Raw genomic sequence first — 21965 nt, forward strand, 5'->3', positions numbered from 1 at the left:
GGTATAATACTATATTCTAAGTTTAACTTTAAAAATATAGGTTTTAGGGCTGGAGAGATGGCTCAGAGGTTAAGAGCCCCAACTGCTCTTTCAGGGGTCCTGAGTTCAATTCCCAGCAACCACATGGTGGCTCACAACCATCCCTTATGAGATCTGGTGCCTTCTTCTAGTGTGCAGATATGCATGGAGGCAGAATGTTGTATACATAATAAATAAATTTAAAAAAATAATATACGTTTTAGCCGGGTAGTGGTGTCCCACGCCTTTAATCCCAGCACTTGGGAGGCAGAGGCAAGTGGATCTCTTCAAGTTTGAGACCAGCCTGGTCTACAAGAGCTAGTTCCAGGACACCCTCCAAAGCCACAGAGAAACCCTGTCTCAAAAAAAAAAAAAAAAAAAAAATAGGTCTTTTGAACTAAATGTAAAGTCATCTTCATATGTAGCCTACCAACCCCACAGTTATTGTCTAAAAACTCAGTAAGAAAGCTTTCAAAAATAATTACAATATACACTGCCTGACAGTGAAACAAATTCTCTTTCAAATAGGGAGTTAATACAAATAGCTTGGTTCTATGTACAATAGTTGGAGTTATTTTAGAGAAAACCTTAACTTAGGTCTATCATGCCTGGTTGTGAGATGTGACATCTGACTTAGGAAATAAACTGAATGTTTTGATCAGCATCTGAATCATATACTATCTCCTGTTGCCTGAAATAAAATTCACCACCCCTACCTTTATCTGATTAGTCTTGTATTTCTACAGAGGGAAGGAACCATGTGAAACAACCTCAAGGTGCAGTACTTTTGCTTTCTGTGCAGTACCAGGGACACTTCTATCTCTGAATATTCCTGAAAACCTTTACTTGTAAAACTATAAGTCTAATTCTAAGTACAAACTGCAGAAAGCATCCAACCAATGAGCTGGGGACACTGGGAGGTGTGGGGCTAACAATTGAACATTACCCAGTACCTGCAGTTTATTCAAGATGGTTGAAAGAATGCAGACACAGTCATCTTTGAAGATTCAGAAAACTTAATGGTTTCACGAAGCCTAAGACTGGCTTCTCCTCCTGCCTTTGTCTTCCAAGTGCTGGGATTACAGACATGTGCCACCATGCCCAAGCAGTTAAGAGTATTTGTTCTTCCAGAGGACCCAGGTTTGATTCCCTGCACCCATATGGAGGCTCATAACCACTGGTAACTCCAGTTTCAAGGGATCTGATCAATACCCTCCTCCAATCTCCGCAGGCATTGCAGGCACATGTTATATAGCCATACACAAAGGCTAAACATCATTTACATGAAATTAAAAAATAAATTTCTTTAAAGGCACACAAAGAGGAACACAAATGTTCCTAGTAATAAACTCTGAAGAAAAATCCTGTGCTAAGTATACACAAGCTATGCCAATTAGAGATCCAACAGTAACTCCTGGACATATGCTACAGACAAAGCCATGCCCTGTTCCACAAGGGAACATGTTTGCTCCATTTCCTGGAAATTTGTTCACTAGAGAATGGAGAAAGTGGAAATGTATTCTGTGAGCTATTACACAATGATCAGAATCATTTAAGTAGATTGGCACACAAACTTTTAGAATAGTGACTTTTTTCTCTATCCAGAATCTAGATTTAAATGAGAGATGAAAGGAAACTATTTGGCAAGAGGAAGAGAGGCCACTGGAGGGTAGGAGGTATATAAAAATATACAATGATATATGTGTGAAAATGTTATGATGAAACCCATTATTTTGTACACTAAAAAATTAATCTAAAAGCAAGAAAAATGAATGAGAAAAAAATAGAAAGATAGTGATGAATACAAAGAAAAAGGAGAAATTAACAGCATTTAAGACAAGAAAAAAACCACTAAGTAACTGTATATTCTACAGAACACATATACAAGAACATCCATGGGTACCCATGGAGAGACAGACAATATATGATCAGGAGTCACACAGAAGAAAATAAAATGAGAAGCTTCTTAGCAAACACCATGAACCAAGTAGTATAATCACAACTCCCTAAACTTGAGGCAAAATGCTCAACCCCTGAACTCCAGTTTCTTTCATTTGCATAAAGGAATTCCATGAGAGTTTGTTACCAGAAAAAAACAAATAAACAAACTGGAGTTTCTAACATCTTTTTAAAGACAGAAGTTTGTTACAATCACAGCTTCAAACATACAACAAACCAAATACAAGTTTAACTCTCTGCAGTCAAAACCTTTTATAGTTTGCAGGGTATTATAGAGAACAATCACTGACCATTCAGGTGGTACAAGAACAGGACACAACAGCTGCTAATCTTCCAAAGACACCAACAGCCCTACCTATAAAAGGGCTGACATAAGAACCTGTATGGGTTGAGTCTTTAACCAAAGAGAAACTGCAGGCTTTAGAAGAGCTGGTTACAGGAGCAACTAAATGCTCAGCATATAGAGGAATCAGCCAGCCCTTGGAATTCTCCTGTATTTGTTATTAAAAAGAAATCAGGAATATGGAAAATGGTAACAGATTTAAGAGCTGTTAATAAGGTGATATAGCCAATGGGCTCTTTACAGTCTAGAATTCCTTTGCCTTCTCTATTGCCTAAAGGATGGCCTCTCATAGTTACTGATTTTAAAGATTGTTTCTTTAATATACCATTACAAGAAAAAGAGAGAGAAAACTTTGTATTCACTGTGCCTACTTATAATAATTCTCAGCCTACTAAGAGATATCAATGGAAGGTTTTCCCACAGGGAATGTTAAATAGCCCCACCCTATGCAAATATTTGTATGGCAGCCATTGGAAATAATATGTAAGCAATTTCCACAATCTATAGTTTAACATTACATGGACAACATTTTACTATCTGATTCAAATGTAGATAATTTAGAAAGAATGTCTGAAAAAGAAGAAAACTTTTCTTTGTTGGGGATTACAAATTGCTCCTGAAAAAAACATAAAGAGGAGATTTATTAATTTTTTTTCAACTTTTTTTATTTGAATTAGAAACAGAATTGTTTTACATGACAATCCCAGTTCCCTTCTCCCACCCGTCCTCTCCTAACCCCCCCCATCTAAAAGCTTATCTGTCACATATCTTTTCTGCTCCCCCTGGAGATTTATTAATTATTTAGGCTATTTAGGTTTACAAAAAAATTAGACCCCAAAAGGTGCAAATTAGGAGAGATAGAGTGCAGACACTTAATGACTTTCAAAGATTGCTAGGAGACATTTCCCATCTATAGCACATTATTGGGATAAAAACTGATGAATTGATTCCTTTAAGCAAAACCTTAGATGGTGACAAGGATTTAAATAGTCCCAAGGAATTAACAGGTAAAGCTGAGAGAGAACTGGCATTGGTGGAAGACAAATTACAGATGACACATTCGGATCATGTGGATTCAAAGCTTAACTACATTCTAGTCATATTACCCTCTAAGCATTCCCCTACATGAATTTTAATGCAGAGGCAAGATATTATTATAGAATGGCTCTTTTATGACATAAACTGAGTAAAAATTAAGAACTTATACAGAAAAGATTTCTGAGTTGGTTCTAAAAGGAAAATTGAGACTTTGTCAATTAGCAGGAATAGATTCAGCAAAAATTGTAGTACCTTTTTACTAATGATGAAATTGACAAAATATGGGTAGAAGGTGAACCCTGGCAAAGAGCTTGTAGTAATTTTTGGGACAGGTCAACAATTACCCCAAAAGAAAGAGATTTCAACTTATAAAGAGAATTGGATCCTTCCTCAAACTGTATGGGAACACCAATAACTGGAGCCCCTAAACTCTATACTGATGCAAATAAATCAGGAAAGGCAGGTTATAAATCAGAAAATTTAAGTAAAGTGTATCTACGTCCTTATAATTCTATCCAAAAGTCAGAATTAGAATTACATGCTATCCTTATGGTGTTGATGGATCATAAAGAACCTCTCAACATAGTTACTGGTTCACAATATTCAGAAAAGAGTTGTTTTACATATTGAAACCACTAAATTTACACCAGATGATATAGAATTGACTTTATTGTTTATTCAGTTACAAGACATAATCAGGGATAGGAATCATCCCATATATATGACACAAATCTGTTCCCATACAGGCCTGCCAGGCCCTTTAGTACAATGTAATGATGAAACTGATCCAACTATTAATAGGAAATGTGCTAAAGGTCTCAGAATTTCATTAAAAACACCATGTCAATAGCAAAGGTTTGAAAAAAGACTTTTCCATACCATGGCAACAAGCCAAGGAAATTATAAAGAAATGTCCTACTTGTTCTTTATACAACCAAACTCCACTACCTGCAGGAAGTAACCCAAAGAGTACTCAAAGGAATAAAATCTGGCAGATGGATGTGCTCCATTTTGTAAAATTTGGAAAATTAAAATATGTACACCACACCACTGATAATTATTCAGGTTTTTAATGGGAAACTGCTTTGAGTTCAGAAAAGGCTGATTTGGTAATTACACATTTACTAGAAGTCATGCCCAGCATGGGTATACCTGTACAAATAAAAACAGACAATGCTCCAGCATATGTCTCTAAGAAAATGAAACAGTTTTTTTGCTTATTATAATATAATATTATATTACAGGTATACCACACAATATCCTACAGGGCAGGCAGTTACAGAAAGGTCAAATCAAACTCTAACAGATATGCTAAATAAACAGAAAGAGATGATAAAGAATCCCAAAAATACATTGCATCGTGCTTTATTAACTTGAGATTTTCTGAATGCTAACAAGAAAGGAACAACAGCTGCAGAGAGACATATAATAGAAAACAACTACAGAATTAAATCAGCCAGTATACTTCAAAGATGTGTTGACCTCCAAATGGAAACCAGGACATGTGTTATGTTGGGAAAGAGGTTTTTCTTTTGTTTCCACAAAGGAAGAAAAGCTATGGATACTATCAAAATTGATAAAGATTTGATTTTAAAAAGACACCTCTTAAGTAGAAGAGATGATAGTTCATCAAGTAGCATGGCTATTAATCTAATCTATAAAACTAACAAATGTTCTTCATTTGATCAAATACAAGTTACCAAAGGATAACCTTCCCAAAATTTAGGGTTGGGGAAGGGTTTTATTTTTGTCTTTTCAGGAGAATATAGTTATCCAGCTAAGGAGTTAGGAAACCAACAGATGATTGAGACATCTGAAGAAAAGGGACAAATAATCCAGAAAATTGTCCCAAGGAAAGGAGTAAACTGACCTATTGGTATATCATATTTCCAACAGGATAGAATTTCATAAATCTTCCCAAGTGTTTCTTTCTGCTTTTCTCTACAAACATAATGCAAATGGTTCTTTTGTAGTCCCAGTCCAACTAAAGATTAAAGTGTGGCTCTCTCCTTCTCTAAACCCAAGCATGCTTATTAAAGAAAACTAAAAGATCTCTGTATCATGTCAGAAGAGCCGCCTGATATGGAACAGAAGAAAAACAAACATTTGAAGTCTATTGTATTGCCACTAACCTCTTAATTCTTTGATTTTATATTGACTTTTAACAAATATTCTTACAGTATGTTTATATAAAAATTTATAAGATTAATATGTATGTATTTTAAAGTTTTTGTCATGATATTAATGATCATATAGAGTACTAAATAACTAGAAAAAGGTTTCATCTACCTCCTGTACATGATTTCAGGTTTGAGTGTCTACCAGTTTTCTACAGTGAACCATGACCACAACTAACAGCAACATTTGAAGTCTCCAAAAAGGAGGATAGGGCCCCACAACAATTTCACCAGGACTATGGTAACACCATTAAGCTTAACAATACCAACTAAAAACCTACTTTGAACTACAAACTGTTCAGAACAATTTTGAGGTGGCCAAGCAGAGATGATCCAGCCTCACAAACACTGCTCAAAACAAATTTGAGGTGGCTAGCCAGAACTTGAGACAAACCCTGTACTTTCCCATTATGCAGACACTGAACAAAACTGCTACAGCTTGACAGTTAATCTAAAATTTTCTTTTCAGGATTCCCTAAAATGCCATGGCTGCCAAACAGCAGGAAGTAATTTTAAGAACATGACGCTCATATTCCCAAGAGGTGGAGTGAGTGGTTTTTGATCACTGATGAGGTTATGAATATTTGCCATTGTTTAGGGGAATTGGTTACAAAATGTTGGTTATGATCAGGAAGAAAGTAGAAGAAAGGGAATTAGATTCAAGGTTTTAGTTTTGGGAAGAAAAGAAGGAATACAGATATGATAGGATAGGATAAAAAGGGTAGATTATTGAATCTACTCTAAAAAGAAAAAAGATACAGATGGCATTTTTAAAAAGGTAGATTACTGAATCTACTCTTAAAAGCAACTACTAGGGTTTTGTTTTTGTTTTTTTTGGTTTTTCAAGACAGGGTTTCTCTGTGTAGCTTTGTACCTATCCTGGCACTAGCTCTGTAGACCAGGCTGGCCTCGGACTCACAGAGACCCACCTGCCTCTGCCTCTCAAGTGCTGGGATTAAAAGTGTGCACCACCAACGCCCAGCCACAACTACTAGTTTTAAATATTTTACATTTGATTGGACTTCTGTATATTGGACAGTCCAGGCAAATATATCAATATACAAATACTGCATATTGATACAAATTTGAAACTCATTGGTTAAAACATACTGTATATACATTTCTAATCTTTTTCAAGGTATTGTACCTATACAGCTCATTTGTCAATGTAATGCAAATTACATTGCATAGTTCTTGAAAATTATTACCAACTATATTAAGATAATAAAGAAATGTACATGAGTAATTAGTCACCTATTACAATCAAACTATAATCACATTAGGTATGTTTTTAAGGTCAAACAGATATATTTTAGATAGACAGGTTGTCTTCAAACACTTTAGAGGTCTACAGAATATGACATTTAAAATGTCTTAATAACATAGGTATTTTTTAATGACAATGAGACGTGTATGCTCCTGGCAGCACCAATATACTTCAGAAAAAGATGATGGGCATCGAAGAAACTCACATGGAATTTACTTTCTTTGTGGCAAAAGTAGCCCCTGGACAAGACAATGCCCTTGCATCAACTGTTGACAGTATGCTGTGCAAAATGGACAAACAGAACACAAATGAGAATGACTGACAACTTTGCCGAGATAAGGCGGTACAGTCCTTCAGAATATCCTGCTTCACAGAAATGTCTGTCAAATATGCTAGTGCTGTGGACCAAAGACAGATGCCCCAACATTGCAGAGGAACCTTGGGTGACAGTCCAGGCAGCCATCTGTTTCTGTCACTTTTCACATTTTTGGAAGTCCCTTGCTTGCACTTCCTGTTTACTCAGTTAATATTATTTCCTTCTCAGGTCTCTGAGGGAGTTGAAGACTAGATATAGTTTTCATTGTTTACCAGATTCAGAAAAGAAATACACTAAAGATATATAAAGTGCAAAAGGCTGAGAGTCATTAAAAGATAATTTGATCATGCATATTAGAATAGAAAGTGAATTAGGTACAAGACTTTGGACTCACCAAGACAGGATAGTTAATGAAGTATTTTCTCTGAATTTGTCAAATGCAAATGGACTAGACATTGTTGATGAACTTATTGCCTGTATATATTGTATACATTTATTGTACTTATTGTATATAGTTTTATAGGGTAGCCTTTTTGTATTAGACAAAAAAAGGAATTGTGATGATATATTATTTATGATTTATTAAAGCTTGCCTGAGGATTCAGAAAGCAAAGCCAGCCTCAAGCCATAGAGCCAGGCAGTGGTGGTGCACACCTTTAATCCCAGGACTCAGGAGAAAGGCAGATGGATCTCTGAGTCCACGATCACCCTGGGCTATGGGAGAGTGAATCAGTACAGGATTTGGGAGGTATAAAAGGTAGAGGAACTCAGTCTGAAAATTAGTCTCAACCACACTGAGGCAAGCATAACAATCTGAGTGGCTCTGAGGAGCAGTGAAGTCGGGAATAGTTTGAGGATCACCCCTTTGGTCTGAGAATAGGTAGAGATAAGAGCTAGTGGCCAGCTGCTTTGGTTTTCTGCTCTTCAGATTGAAGCTTGAATATCAATTTTTCATGCTACAGAGTCATCCATACAAAGTAAACCTACTTTAAGGCATGAGCAGAAGAGTGGAAAGACTCATTATTGAACAAGGAATACAATGAAATCAACTTACTCTCACCAACCTTCTTCTCCAAATCCAGAGATCAGCACTGAAAGAAAAAAAAAAATGAAAGCCCACTGTACTCAGCAGAGAGGTGGGCCTAGGTGGAGTTCAGCAATGAAAGGGGCAACAACAGGGCAGAATGGAGAAGGGAAAGGGTGACAGGGAGTGGAGTGGAGATATGCTTCCCAGACAGGGAGGCTCACAGATCTCTGTCCAAATTTTAAAGGGATTCAGAAAGGCGAATGAGAGCTACCCAAAGGAAATTTTACCTAAATCTTAGTAAATGTTATCTATTATACAACTTTTCCTTGTTTTATACATGTTAGTCTTACAAGCACAAAACTTTAAAAGTTATTTTATCAATTGACACCTCTAACACAAGAGAGTATTTATTCAAAGTCCAATTATGTGTGTTAAACATTACACATGGCAACAATGAGCAATGACTCCTCAGAGCCATCAAGAATTTCTTTTATCACTAGTAAATGTGATGCCCATGATCCTGACAATGGTCTGTGACACAGGAGAAGTGCCAGTGTCTGCTCTTCAGTACTACCCAACCTCCCAGGAGCAGAAGGTGACATCTGTTGGCTGTTTGTTTTCTCTATTGCAAGTATATTGTTGCCACTGAGTATATCTCACTACTTCCTAGCCCAGCACTACTTTCTACCACATTTACTCAATAGTTCCATGGTGTTACACAATACTGTAAAGCTGTGGGTTTACAATCGGGGTCTATTTCCTTCTTACAGTTGTTCTGGAACATAGCTGTCTTTACACCTATTTAATACAAAGGAAGAAGGAAAAAGAAAGAAAGAAAGAAAGAAAGAAAGAAAGAAAGAAAGAAAGAAAGAAAGAAAGAAAGAAAGAGACAAAGAACAGGTCCAGGAATTTTTAGTAACTTGTCCTTCCTTGGTCATTCAAACAGTACCTGATAACACTAGGATCCAGATGTGCCCAACTTGCAGTCCTGGGTCTCATGTCCCCAGGACATCTATGAAAAAGCCCCAACATAAAATGGTAAACTTACTTAAAACATGAGGAGTTTCTTGTTTTAACTCCACTGCACAATTCTCAAACATGAACTTTGTAAGCAAAGTAATCATACGGCAAAGTAAGGAAGTTGGTCACCTGATTCTAGCACTAACTACAGCCATGGGAATACCAACTAATCTAAGGCATTGGACAAGCAGTGCTCCTTTCTAGCTGCAAGTAGATAGATTCACTCTTGGGGCATGCAGACTTCTGTTCTCTGGGAGATGGCAGAGACTGCAGCCACACAGAGGTAGAAAGGCATAGGGATTTCTACCTGACTGAAGCACAAAGCTATGCAGGAAAGGAAAAAAAAGCTACAGGCAACAGCAGAAAACAAGCAGCATCAATGGGAATTCCATCAGGGTAAACAGAATTTTCTATATTTCATGCTGCCAACAAAAGTACAACTCTACATTCTGCTTTTAAACTGTTCACACTTGCCTCTGTGGGCACCCTGCACGTGGTACACAGACATGCATGCAAGCAAAACACCTATACACATAAAATAACTGCTCACTCTCCAGCTATTCCCAGACCCAAAAAACGTTATCACCACTCCTGAGAGTTCATGCCCTTTTATAGCTGCTTATCTGTGTACCTGTTCCATCTCCCTTCTCTGAAATGCCCTCCTCTCCCTAATCCATGGAGCCAGCCCAAGCAAGTATCTCTCCTGAAATGTTTCTCCTGTCTTCCTCAAGGATTTATGACTCCCTCTGTACACAATGATTATAACATTTATTACATCCACGATACCATATCTGTCTAGCTCCTCTAGGCTGCCAAACACTTGTGCAATGTTAGAAGGCAGCACAACACAGCACAGCACAGCATGCAGCACTCAGTTTCCCTGATCAAATACTGGTTTCCTAATGGAATGGAAATCATTTGAAAAAGATATTTTAAAAAATAAAAATCCAGCTACACAGAGACCAATGACAAAGCTCTAGGTTTGACCCCAGCATTGGAAAAATCAAAATTTTATCTGAGTTAGTATCAGTGAAGATAAGCGTCTTGTGAATCACAGCTAAAAAAAATTGTATCTCATCTGTCAGACTGAATAGAGGCTGAGGATGGAGTTCAATGCTGTTAGGAGGCATATTATTGTGTTTAAGCATTCGAATAATAAAAAATGTGAAAAGAAACAGTGGCATTCTGGGAATGGAAACTAATGACCAAACACAGTTCATGTATGGGAGAAATCAACAAGACATTCATTCAGTTAGAATCAGCCAGTAATTATCAATGTTAAAACCTGGAAGCAACCTCAATGTCCCTCAACTGAAGAATGGATTGAGAAAATGTGGTACATTTATACAATGGAGTACTACTCAGCAGGAAAAAAGCAATGGAATCTTGAAATTTGCAGACAAATGGATGGAACTAGAAGAAACCATCCTGAGTGAGGTAACCCAGTCACAAAAAGACAAACATGGTATGTACTCACTCATATATGAATTTTAGACATAGAGCAAAGGATTACCAGCCTAAAATCCTCTTCACCAAAGAAACTAGGAAACATGAAGGACTCTAAGGGATGAATGGTCCCCAGAAATGGAAGTGGCATGAACTCCTGAACTAATTGGGAGCATGAGGGTAGGGTGGGGAGGGAGCTGCTACAATAAGAGCAAGAGAAGAGGAGTAGAGAAGAGAAGAGGAAATGGAGGGGCAGAAATACTGAGTTGGGGGAAGAATAGAGGAGAGAGAGCAGGATGAGAGATACCATATCAGAGGGAGCCACTATAGGTCCGAGAAGAGATCTGGAACCAGGGAGATCTCCAGAGACCTACAAGGATGACACAATCTGACAATCCAGGCAATGGTGGAGAGGATAACCTAAAAGCCCTTCCCCTAAAATGAGATTGATGACTTCTCTTTATGCCATCCTAGAGCCCTCACCCAGTGGCTGATGGAAGCAGAGACAGACATCCATAGATATACACTGAGCTGAAATCGGGAATTTAAGTTGAAGAGAGGGAGGAATGAAGAACAAAGGGTCTGTACCAGGTTGGAGAAACCCACAGGAACAGTTGGCCTGGACAAGGGAGAGCACATCGACCCCAGATGCTGTTGGGGAGGCCAGTACAAGACTGATCCAGACCCCTGAACATGGATGTCAATAAGGAGGCCTCTGCACTCCAGGGAGCCTCTGGTGGTGGATTAGTATTTTTCCCTGGTGCAAGAAGGGACTTTGAGAGCCCATCCCACGTGAAGGGTTACACTCTGGCCCTGGACACATGGGGAAGGGCCCAGGACCAGCACAGGAAGATTTGGTGGACTTTGCAGAGCCCCTGTTGAGGGCCCTACCCTGTCTGAGGAGTGGTGGGGGGATGGGGTGGGGGAGGAGGGATAGGGGTTAGGGGAGGGACAGGGAGAAGGGACTTACATGTGAAACAAGCTTGTTCCCTAACTAGAACTAATAAATAAATTTAAAAAAAAATGTGTCTTGGAAGAAGTATCACCTGAAAATTCCCCTATAAGACTGCTGAAAGCTAATACAGTCTAAGTAGATAAGGTAAAAACAGGATGTGAAGGATGAACTAAGGACTGGGGATATGGTTCAGTGGTGGAGCACTTGTCTAACATGCGTAATATTCTGGCTTCAATTCCCTGTATATGGACTCAAAATATTAAAGACCAATAATTATAAATTCATCTTTTCTGCTTTCATCTAATTCAAATCAATACTTAATCAATACATGTACCTAAACCATAGATTTCCTTTTATTAAGAAGTTACCAGTTATATAAAACCCATGGTGGGCATGACAAAGTAGGTGGTATTTTAATACCCCTGAAGCTGGATTGCAGTAGAGTTCATACCCTGTTAGAAGAAATGCGGATTCTGAGCAGGCACTGTAAAGTCTGGGAATTAGGTAATTCGTATTGCTTTATCCCAAGGTCTTAGAATACATAAACACTGCCTCAGTTGATGGTATGAAGCTTCTAAGGGAGTATTAAAAAAAAGTTGAGAGTTCCAGTAAGAACAGGACTGGTATCCTGATTAACACCCTGATTAGTAAGTTAAAGCATGCTACAAGAACAGTTATCACATGTACTCATCACACAGCAGTTTTCAATGAAGGACAAAATGGTATCTACAGCTCCAAATCTCAACTAGGAAGCAGAACATGCATCAACAATAACTGAGTTACTGGAAAGGTAAGTTTTCCTTAATAAGTAAGCACAATCAACTACTAAAAAGCCAACATTAACTATACAAATGCTTCAGAATCAAAGGAAGATATTAGTGATCTTATTTTAAGAAAACTACACAAAACCTCATCTTTTCTATGCTTATGAAACTTTAAGACTATGACCAATAATGACTTGCTTATAATTCAAGATTAAAATATATAATTGGGAAACAGATTTAGACTTATAATTTTAACTGAAATCTTGTAAGTTCATATATAATACTTAAAACACTGCAAGCATTTTTAAAGTTACTGTTTAAAAAATCAACTCAGCAGTTGACAAGATGGCTCAGAGAGTAAAGACACTTGTCATGCAAGACCTGTGACCTGAGTTCAATCCCTGGACCCAAGTAAATTCAGGAGAGAAATCCACAAAGTTGTCCTCGGGCTTCTACATGTGCATTGTGTCTGGTGCATACACATACACACACACACACACACACACACACACACACACACACACACACACACACACAATACTTTTAAGGTTTCTATGTAATCAGTTTAGAAGAATGATTTAGTGCCTGGTTAAAAGTTATTCTCTAAAATAACAGGCATGGTTAAGGAGACGGCACACACTGCTAAATATACTACATGGTAAACACCACTAAAAACTAAATTCACTAAATGAGACTAATCAGTTTAGCCTCTTCTTTTGCAAATATTATAAAACATTCAATGCTAGAAACTTCCTATTAAAACAAAACTAAAATGAAAAACATTAATTACTCAAATGCTCAAAGTGGACACATGCAATGGAATACTTTTCCACAATCAGGATGAACAAAATAAACAATTACAGGCTGGAGAGTACCCCCATCAATAAAGTGTTTGTTGTGCAAGCATGAGGACCCAAGCGTGGATCCTTGGCACCCATATAAAAAACTAGACACAGTGACATTCGTCTGTGATCCCAACACCAGAAGGATCTCTGGGGCTTCCTGACCTGCCAATCTAGGTAAACCAAGAGAAGCACTGTCTGAAAAAAAATAGAATGTCTGAGGAAGATACTTAATGCTGACCTCTGACCTCTACATCTTTGTACAGCCATATACACATGCACATGTGTATGTAACAGACACACACATACACACAGTCAGTCATAGAGTGGACACCAGGTTGGGGAGACAGTACAGTGGATAAAAGTGCTTGCCATACAAGTGTTAGGATTGGAGTTCAGATCCCAGAACCCACAAAAGAGTTGGGAAAGCAATGATAGTCACCTGTAATCACAGCACTGAGTACACAGAGACAGGGGAACCCAAAACCAAACTGTGTTACGATAAATCTTTCTGCCAAAAGCCGCCAGAGCCCTACTGCCACGTGTGCACTCTATGCCAGCCGCCCGCCTGAGTTAGGGCCCAAATTAATACACAGAAACTTGTATTAGGTTCAAATGCTGCTTGGCCAGTTAGCTCAGTCTTAATTATCATAAACCTATATATTTTATAAGACTTATCTTATAGAGGATGCCTTTCGCTGGCACCCTCTCTTGCCAGTGGCTCACATGGCACCGCTGGAGGAGAAAGGGGAAAAGGGGACACTTCCTATTTCTCCTTGCTTAAATATGAGTCTCCTTGCTATGTCACTTCCTGCCTGGATCACCACTTCTCTACTACATTTCCCAGAATCCTCTTTAACTCCCAGTCCCATCTAACTTGCTGTCTCATTGGCCAAACAAGTACTTTTTTCAATAATCAAGAAGATGAACATACACAGTACATTCCCCATCAAAACTGGGTAGCTAGACTACAGGAATTGACAAGATCCAGATTCAGCATGGCTCAGCAGCTAAGAGCATTTGATGCTCTTGGGGAGGACCTAGGTTCAGTTCCCAGCACCCACACTGGGTGGCTCACAACCATCTGTAACTGTAGCTCTAGGGGGTCCATTGCCCTCTTCTGGCCATGAGTACCTGCACACAAGGTGCACATAAATTTAGGCACATATACCTATAAATAATTTTTTAATATAAATTCACATTTTTAAAAAGGAAATATAGGGTGGGAGAGATAGCTCAGCAGTTACGAGTCTATACTTCACTTATGAAGCACCTAAGTTAGATTCGAAGCACCCATATCAGATGGTTCACAACTGCCTGTAATACCAGCTCCAGGGGTCAGGTACCCTCTTCTAGCCTCCCCCAGGCACTACACTCATGAGCACAAACCCCCACTCAGACATACACATGTACATATAATTACTTTTTTAAATAAAAAAGTAGGGAGCAATCAAGAAGGACACCAAGGTCTGGGCAGTGGTGGTGCACGCCTTTAATTCCAGTACTGGGGAGACAGAGGCAGACAGATCTCTGTGTTCAAAACCAGCCTGATCTACAGAGTGAGTTCCAGGACAGCTAGAGCTACACAGAGAAATCCTGTCTCAAAAAAAGAAAGGAAGGAAGGAAGGAAGGAAGGAAGGAAGGAAGGAAGGAAGGAAGGAAAAAGAAAAGGAAGAAAGACACCAATATCAACAGCAGGCCTCCTGTTATGTACATACACAAGCATAAACATACATGAACACACACGTGTGTATTTATAATAATTCAAATATGCTTCTGATCTATATACCATTCCCATATTACCTGCCTACCAGCAAGCAATATGCATTGTATTTAGAGGAAAACAAACAAGTCGAAGAGTAAAGAAAGGATGATACAGGAATCAAATGTATATGTTATGTAGTGGAGTACATGGTGGTATCAAGGAATAAGGAGCAGACCTAAAAGGATTCTCTGAAGTCATAAGCTGTCCTGTCAAAAGTTTTGTATAACGTATTTCAGTAGCAATGCTGATAGTAAGTAACACATAGCAATGAAAAGTGAAGAATGTTGTTCAGGTTCTGTACAGTTTCAGCCTGTTTCTCTTATTTCTTCAAAAACATTCCTGCCATACTTCCATTCCACAGCTCCAGTTTCTAACACTAGCAGACTTCAGCACAAGTATGGGGTCTGTCTCCAAGCCTCCTGCCCACTCTTTCTCAAGACAGGGATGAATGGGATACTCGGTGACTTCTTAGAGAAAGCATCAATCACGTGGCTTAATCTTTTCTCTCTTTAAAATATTCTCATGTTATCTCTCTGGAGCTAGCTATCTCCCCCCAGAGAAAATCTATTCAATCCAACACTGCCTATTACATGATCTATCCAATTCAAGGTAAATATTAGGTAATCTAGATCTATGTTCTATCTGTAACAATTGACATTCACTTTTCTCTTTAAAATTTTTGTTTTATGTGTATAAATGCTTTTCCTGCATTTATTATGTGTACCACATGCATGCCTGGTCCCCTCAAAAGCCAGAAAAGGGTGTCAAATCCTCTTGACTTGAGTTGTGATAGTTAGAGATAGTTGTGAACCACCATGAGGGTGCTGGGAACCAAAATCAGGACCTCTGCCAGAACAGCAAGTGCTGTTAACCATCCAGTCACTTCTCCAATCAATGTTTTTATTTCTGTTTGTGTCTTGCCATCACTCAGCTGATTCTGAACTCAGACATTGGGAAATACATAATGAACTATTACCCTGAAAATCCAACAAATAAAGGGAAGAGGAAGAGTAATCACTGTGCTGCCAAAGGGTTGATTCCACTCAAGATCCTCAGATTTAGTTTAGGGTTGAAATTTACATACTAATCTCATAAGCAGCAGAAATCTTTTCAATGATGAGAAAGTAAAGGAATAATATCCTTTTTTAAAAAACCTATAAAGTATCTCATGCTACTACAACAGCATTTCATTTCTCTGTAGCCTAAAAGTAGATCACTGAATTTCCTTCCAGATAGTCTTATAAGTGAACTTGAACAGTAACCTCTGGAAACATCAGAGAAGGTATGGTTTATGTCAATGTGCAAACCACAGATGAAGACATCAAGGTTTCTTACTCATAACAGTTTAACCAGGCAAAGTCCTCCGAGACCCCTGTTCTTTTCCTTTAACCTTGATTCTCCCACATTTCTCCCTGTTCTTTTATTTCTAACACAGTCTTCTCCTACAAGGGGAACAACAAAACTCACTCATTAACTTGCAAGCAGCCAGCCTGTCTTTTTAAAGCACACTTTATATTTTCCTAAATTTCGAATTTCACTTTGATGGGATATTTCTAATTTACCACTAAGTACAACATGAACTAACACACACCTTAAGTATAGGAACCAGTACTCAATTATTATCATCACAAATAGTTGAAACTTAGCACACTAAGGAGAGCAACCTGACAACATACCCCAGAGAATAAGTACCATGGTGTAGCAACAAAGAAGCAGCACAGGGAAAGAAACATGGGTGGAGATGAGGCCAGAGTTGAAATACCATTCCGTTCATTTCACAACTGCATATTATTAGTCAAACAAAATTAACTGAGCTTCTACTTCCTCACCTGTAACCAACATACGATACCTCCTGCTTCCCAAAGCTGTTAAAGGAGGTAATATACGTGTGCTTTAGAATGGTGCCTTGGAAGTTAACTTACTCAAAACTCGAATTAGCACCATCTCTAGAATTCCCAGCTCAGAACTCATACTATTTCACATGGTATAACTACCAAAATAAGCTTCACTTTTTCCAAATAATGTTGCCTTAAGTCACTTGTCCAAATAACCTTTGCTACAGAAAATGAAGCTGCAGGCTGCCTTCCTAAAAATCATTTGCAAGAAGTTAACTCAGCTTCTGGAGAACATCCACTCAAGTTGTGACATGCGTTAAATAATACCTTCAAGGTTGGTCTTCAGAACTATTCACCTTTTTTTCTCCTCAAACAGCATTATTCATTTTCCTGGAACTCGGGCCAGCAAGCTACTGGAAACCACCTGTTTCCACCTCCCTAGCAATGGAATTATACACACATCACATCTGACTTTTTTTTACGTGGATGCTGTGGCTCAAACACATATCTTCATGCTTGTGGGGCAAACATTTTACCAACTGAGCTGCATCCCCTGCTCCTAAATAATATATTTTTAAAGAATGACATATGAAGATTGGGATTGTAGCTCAGGAATGGTGTCCTGGCCTTGCTTGCAAGATGCCGTGTCCTCACTGTAACTCATTCTTAGTGCCAGCAACTAATGACCAAACTCCACCCAATCAGTCACTGCCCAGCTTATCTTGCATTCACCAGCCCCTCAGCTGTTTATTAAGTCTACCACCTCACATGCTATTATTATTTGTCCATGGTCTCTACTCCAACTTGAAGCTAAGTTCCATAAGGGCACAGCTTTGTGTACTGCTGTATGCTACTTTCATGAATGAATGGACTGATTATCTATAAGCCAAAGTCTTCAGGGCCTGCCATCGCCTTTCTTTTTTCACTTACTCCCATCTGTACCAACACTCGACTGTCACCTGAATACAACATGTATTACCACGGGCCCCTGCTTTTCCATAACAAACTTTCCTCATCATCCAAATCAACCCACCAAAATATCAATAATATTTTTCAAACCTGCTTCAGGAAGCTTCTAACCTCAGAGTATGCAGTATGCCTCTTTCTTTCCTTTGTGCTGCATCCATACTTTTGTCTACACTAGCACTAATTAAATTACTGGACTTTATAATCTTCCTAGATTTCGAGTTCTTAAAGACCGGGGCTGTATAGCCAACTTAGCACAGCTCCTGTCATAAAGCAACTTATCTACAAATATTCACTAAGTTAACATATGACTATTCTGCAAGAGGAATGAAAGCATGGTGTATTAAGAAGTCATTACTTGCCAGGTGTTGGTGGTGCATGCCTATAATCCCAGCACTTGGGAGGCAGAGGCAGGCGATCTCCGTGAATTTGAGACCAGCCTGGTCTCCAGAGCATACGCCAGGATAGACGCCAAAGCTACACAGAGAAACCCTGTCTCAAAAAAACAGAAAAAGAAGTAGTCACTACTCAACTTGGTGGCACAGGCCTCTGATCCCAGGACTCGGGAGGCAGAGGCAGGTGGATCTCTGTGAGTTCGAGGCCAGCCTGGTCTACAAAGCTACACAGCGAAACCTTGTCTCGAAAAACCAAATAATTAAAAAAAAAAAGTCACTACTCCAAACTTATAATAAGCAGCCATGAAATAAAACAATTGTCATAAAACAATGACAACCAATACCACCATCCAGAGTAAGGAAAGAGGAGTAATATGCAAGTCACTGAAGATTCCAAAATCACCCAGCACAGCTGTAATCACGCCTTTCTGAATATATACTTTAGTTCCTACTTGCTCCAAAATTTGTCTTCCCTCTAGGCTCAGTTCTTGTTGCTGCAGATGCTGAGATCCAGCTAAGGAACAGGAAGTGGAAAGAAGACCTGGGTTTCCCAATGAACAATAATCAAGTAGAATGATCATGCTCTGAAAAAGTTTCTGATGTTTCATCTAATACACGGTTTTATGTTTCCCTCAATAAAAGGTAATGTGTTATTCATGGAGTAAAAAAAAAAAAAAAGGCATTTTGATTAAACTTCAGAGTAGATCTACAAGTATAGATGTTACCACTACCCAACTAACCCTGAGCTCCTTACAGCTACACCCTATGCTGTAAATGGGCTGCAGTTATGCCTAGGCTACCAGCAAGTCTTTAACATCCATACAAGAACTACACCCATCCAGAGCAGTTACCCTCAGGCATAAGACATCTCATCCATTACCTCAAGAGCATTGCTATTTCTTCTTCAAATGCCTAATGCAAAGGCCACTAAATCCAGCCCTACTGAAACCTGCCCTGCCTACTTAATTTAATAATGTAAGTGCATATATAAATGTTTTATCACACACTCATGAAAATGAGAAAATATCTATGAATATGAAGTCATTGGGAAAAAATGAAGAAACTTAAACCCTGTAAAGCTAATATAACATCAGGGAAACCAGACATTACATGTGACCCTCCATTTTACCCCCTTCTACCACCAAGTAACCAAATTCTGGAAAATGTACCTCTTCGTATTTTCTAGATTCATAACTGCTGTCTTCTGACACAAGGACAGCCAAAGCTATTTGTTGAGAGCTTGTGTAACAGGCAGTACACTAAGCATTCCATCTTTTAGATGCATTTTTCTGTTTCCAAAGCAAAAATGCAAGGCAGGGATTAGTTCTTTGTGTTTTGGGTTTAACTTTTTTTTTTTTTTTTTCCTGAGACAGGGTTTCTCTGTATTGCTTTGGAGATCGTACTGGAACTCGATCTGTAGACCAGACTGGCCACGAACTCACAGAGATCCGCCTGCCTCTGCCTCCCGAGTGCTGGTATTTAAGGAGTGCAACACCAACACCCTGCCCTGGGTTTAACATTTTTTAATGATTTATTTATCCTTATTTTCTGTGTGTTAGTGTTTTGCCCGCATGTATACTTCTGTGTGAGGATGTCAGATCTCCTGAACTGGAGTTACAGACTGTTGTGAACTGCCAAGTGGGTGCTGGGAATTGAACCTGGGCCCTCTAGAAGAGCAGCCAGTGCTGTTATTGACAGAGTGATCTCTCCAACCCCTTTGGTATCTTTTCTGAGTCAGGGTCTCTCTATGTAGCCGTGGCTGGCCTCGAACTCACAGAGATCCGACTGCCTCTGCCTCCCGAGTGATAGGGGACAAAGGTCTGAGAGAGACTGACAGTTTACAAGTAAAAAGTCCTATTGGAATTCAAACCTAGGTCTGCTTCTGGCCATTCATTATACGGCCAAACTAATCTTTAATTCCATTGCTGTGTGCCCTTTCTGAAGAGCAGATCTAATGCTTTGCCCCGCATATCCAGAAACGTTTCCCCTCTCAAAACTTCATCCCTTTCCATTCCACCACATGTAACTCCAGAAGTTCCCTATTCTCTTCCTTCCTTTTCCTGACCATTCCATTTGTCTACCATTAACACTGTTCCCCTCTGGTAAGCTTTTTGCAACACAAAGATATTTACACACACACACACACACACACACAGAAGAAAAAAAAAAAGAAAAAAAAAAAAAAAAAAACCTGGCTCAGGGAAGTCTTTTTTTCTTCTAAGAAATACTCAAAACTGGGTTAAAAAGCCACATGTTTCAATTATCAGCTAAATTTCTAATACTACATTACTTTAGTGCCTTATAGTGAACAGTGCATTTCGGAATCTCCGCATTGCTGGTACAGTGTGTATGCTGTAAGGACTTACTCCGGGTGAATTAATGAAGCAGTTGATTTGATTTGCCTTTGATGTCTAACCTGTCACCCAGGGACCTGCTACCTGCAGCAGACTTATTTCTTCATCTGTAAAATGGGAGACTGCAGTACTACCCTAAAAGCTTAGAAACAAGTAATGGATTTAGCACCATCTCCAGTACTTTGAAAGTACACATTAAAGTTAGCAAAACCTTTTCTCATTCTCCAAGTTCTTCCAAACTGATCATCTCAGAAAACACCACCTTGCAACATCTTTCATCAGAGAAAGAGATTTCCTCCAAAGGTCTTAAGATTTTATAAACATTCCTCATCCAGACGCTCGTCTTTTAGTTTCTTACAGAGATCAGTAGCTAGACTATCAAACTCTTAAGTCACTAATGTTTGCAGTCCACTGCATCTTACTCATTCACCGGTTTCCTCCCTAAAGTCAGAACCTATGCCCATAAGGAAGTGGTAGCCTCCGCCACAGAAACCACTCAGCACCCTTCCCCAGAGTATCACTGGTCCCCACCCCACCCCACTTCATCCCGCACCCAGGCTTTTGAGAAATAGCAGAAATCTGATCATCTAGTGCAAATGTGAACCTCCTCCTCTTGATTAAGAAAGATCTTTGGAGACAGAGAATGAGTTTCTACCACCAAAATCCAAGAACTGGGATTCCTTTAAACCCTTCTCCATGCGAGGTCATGAAATGCGCTACCTTCAAAGGGACCAAAATCAGCCAACCCATCCCAGCCCCTTCCAGATAGAATCCTGTATCTGGTCCACTCTCACTCAGTCCGCGAGCTTGATGCACTCGCAGGGACCAGGATGCCTTCCGCCCACCGGGTCAACTCCTTGCCCACTCCCGTGCCCTCCTCCCCCTCACCCAGGCCGCGCGCATGTGGCCTCCCGCCGTCAGCTCCTTCCCCGGCCCGCTACTCACCGCTTCTTGGGGATGGTGCCCGACTCTGGCGCGACCGGAGTAGCGGCGGGCGACGCCCCGGCCGCCGACGCGGCTCTCCGCGCTTTGCACTCATTGGTACTCGGAGCCTCCCGGGGCCGGCCCAGCAGATGGCCCGACAGAACCCGCAGCCGCCGGCGCGCGCGGACCGCGTCTGGGTCCCGCTCGCTCGCGCCCGCCTCGCCCGCCGCCTCCGCCATGGCTTCCGCCTTATGCCGCCGCCCGAGGCCTCTGGGCGCGGGTGAAAGGTCACTCACAGCGGCGCCCCGCGCGACCATTCGCTGCGGCGCATCCCGGCAGCCACTGCGGCGACTGGCGGCAGGGGCCTTGCGCCTGGAGCTTCACGGGCTCTGTCCCCGCCCACCGCGGCCTAGCCCCTCCCCTCCCCGCCTCGGCCACGCCCGCCGCCGTGCCACGCCACGCCTCGGCTGGGCGCACCTGCAGAGCAGGTGAGTTCCAGCGAACCCGGGATTGGCCCAAAGGGGCAGGATGAGAGCCAAACCACACAGCACTCC

The 21965-nt window shown here is 40.1% G+C and overlaps 1 protein-coding gene across 1 annotated transcript in view; it reads right to left on the reverse strand.

Annotated features, from left to right (window-relative positions):
* The window catches only part of Agps (alkylglycerone phosphate synthase), a 106293-nt gene extending 84535 nt beyond the window's left edge, over positions 1–21758 (reverse strand). Inside the window, exon 1 of the mRNA XM_027420134.2 lies at positions 21433–21758. Within this exon, the coding sequence (XP_027275935.1) occupies positions 21433–21728 (296 nt within the window). The 5' untranslated portion in view covers positions 21729–21758. The remainder of the gene's footprint in view (positions 1–21432) is intronic.
* Between the last annotated feature and the right edge of the window lie 207 nt (positions 21759–21965).

Source organism: Cricetulus griseus, chromosome 6 (genome assembly GCF_003668045.3).
Source record: "Cricetulus griseus strain 17A/GY chromosome 6, alternate assembly CriGri-PICRH-1.0, whole genome shotgun sequence".
Classification (NCBI taxonomy): domain Eukaryota; kingdom Metazoa; phylum Chordata; class Mammalia; order Rodentia; family Cricetidae; genus Cricetulus; species Cricetulus griseus.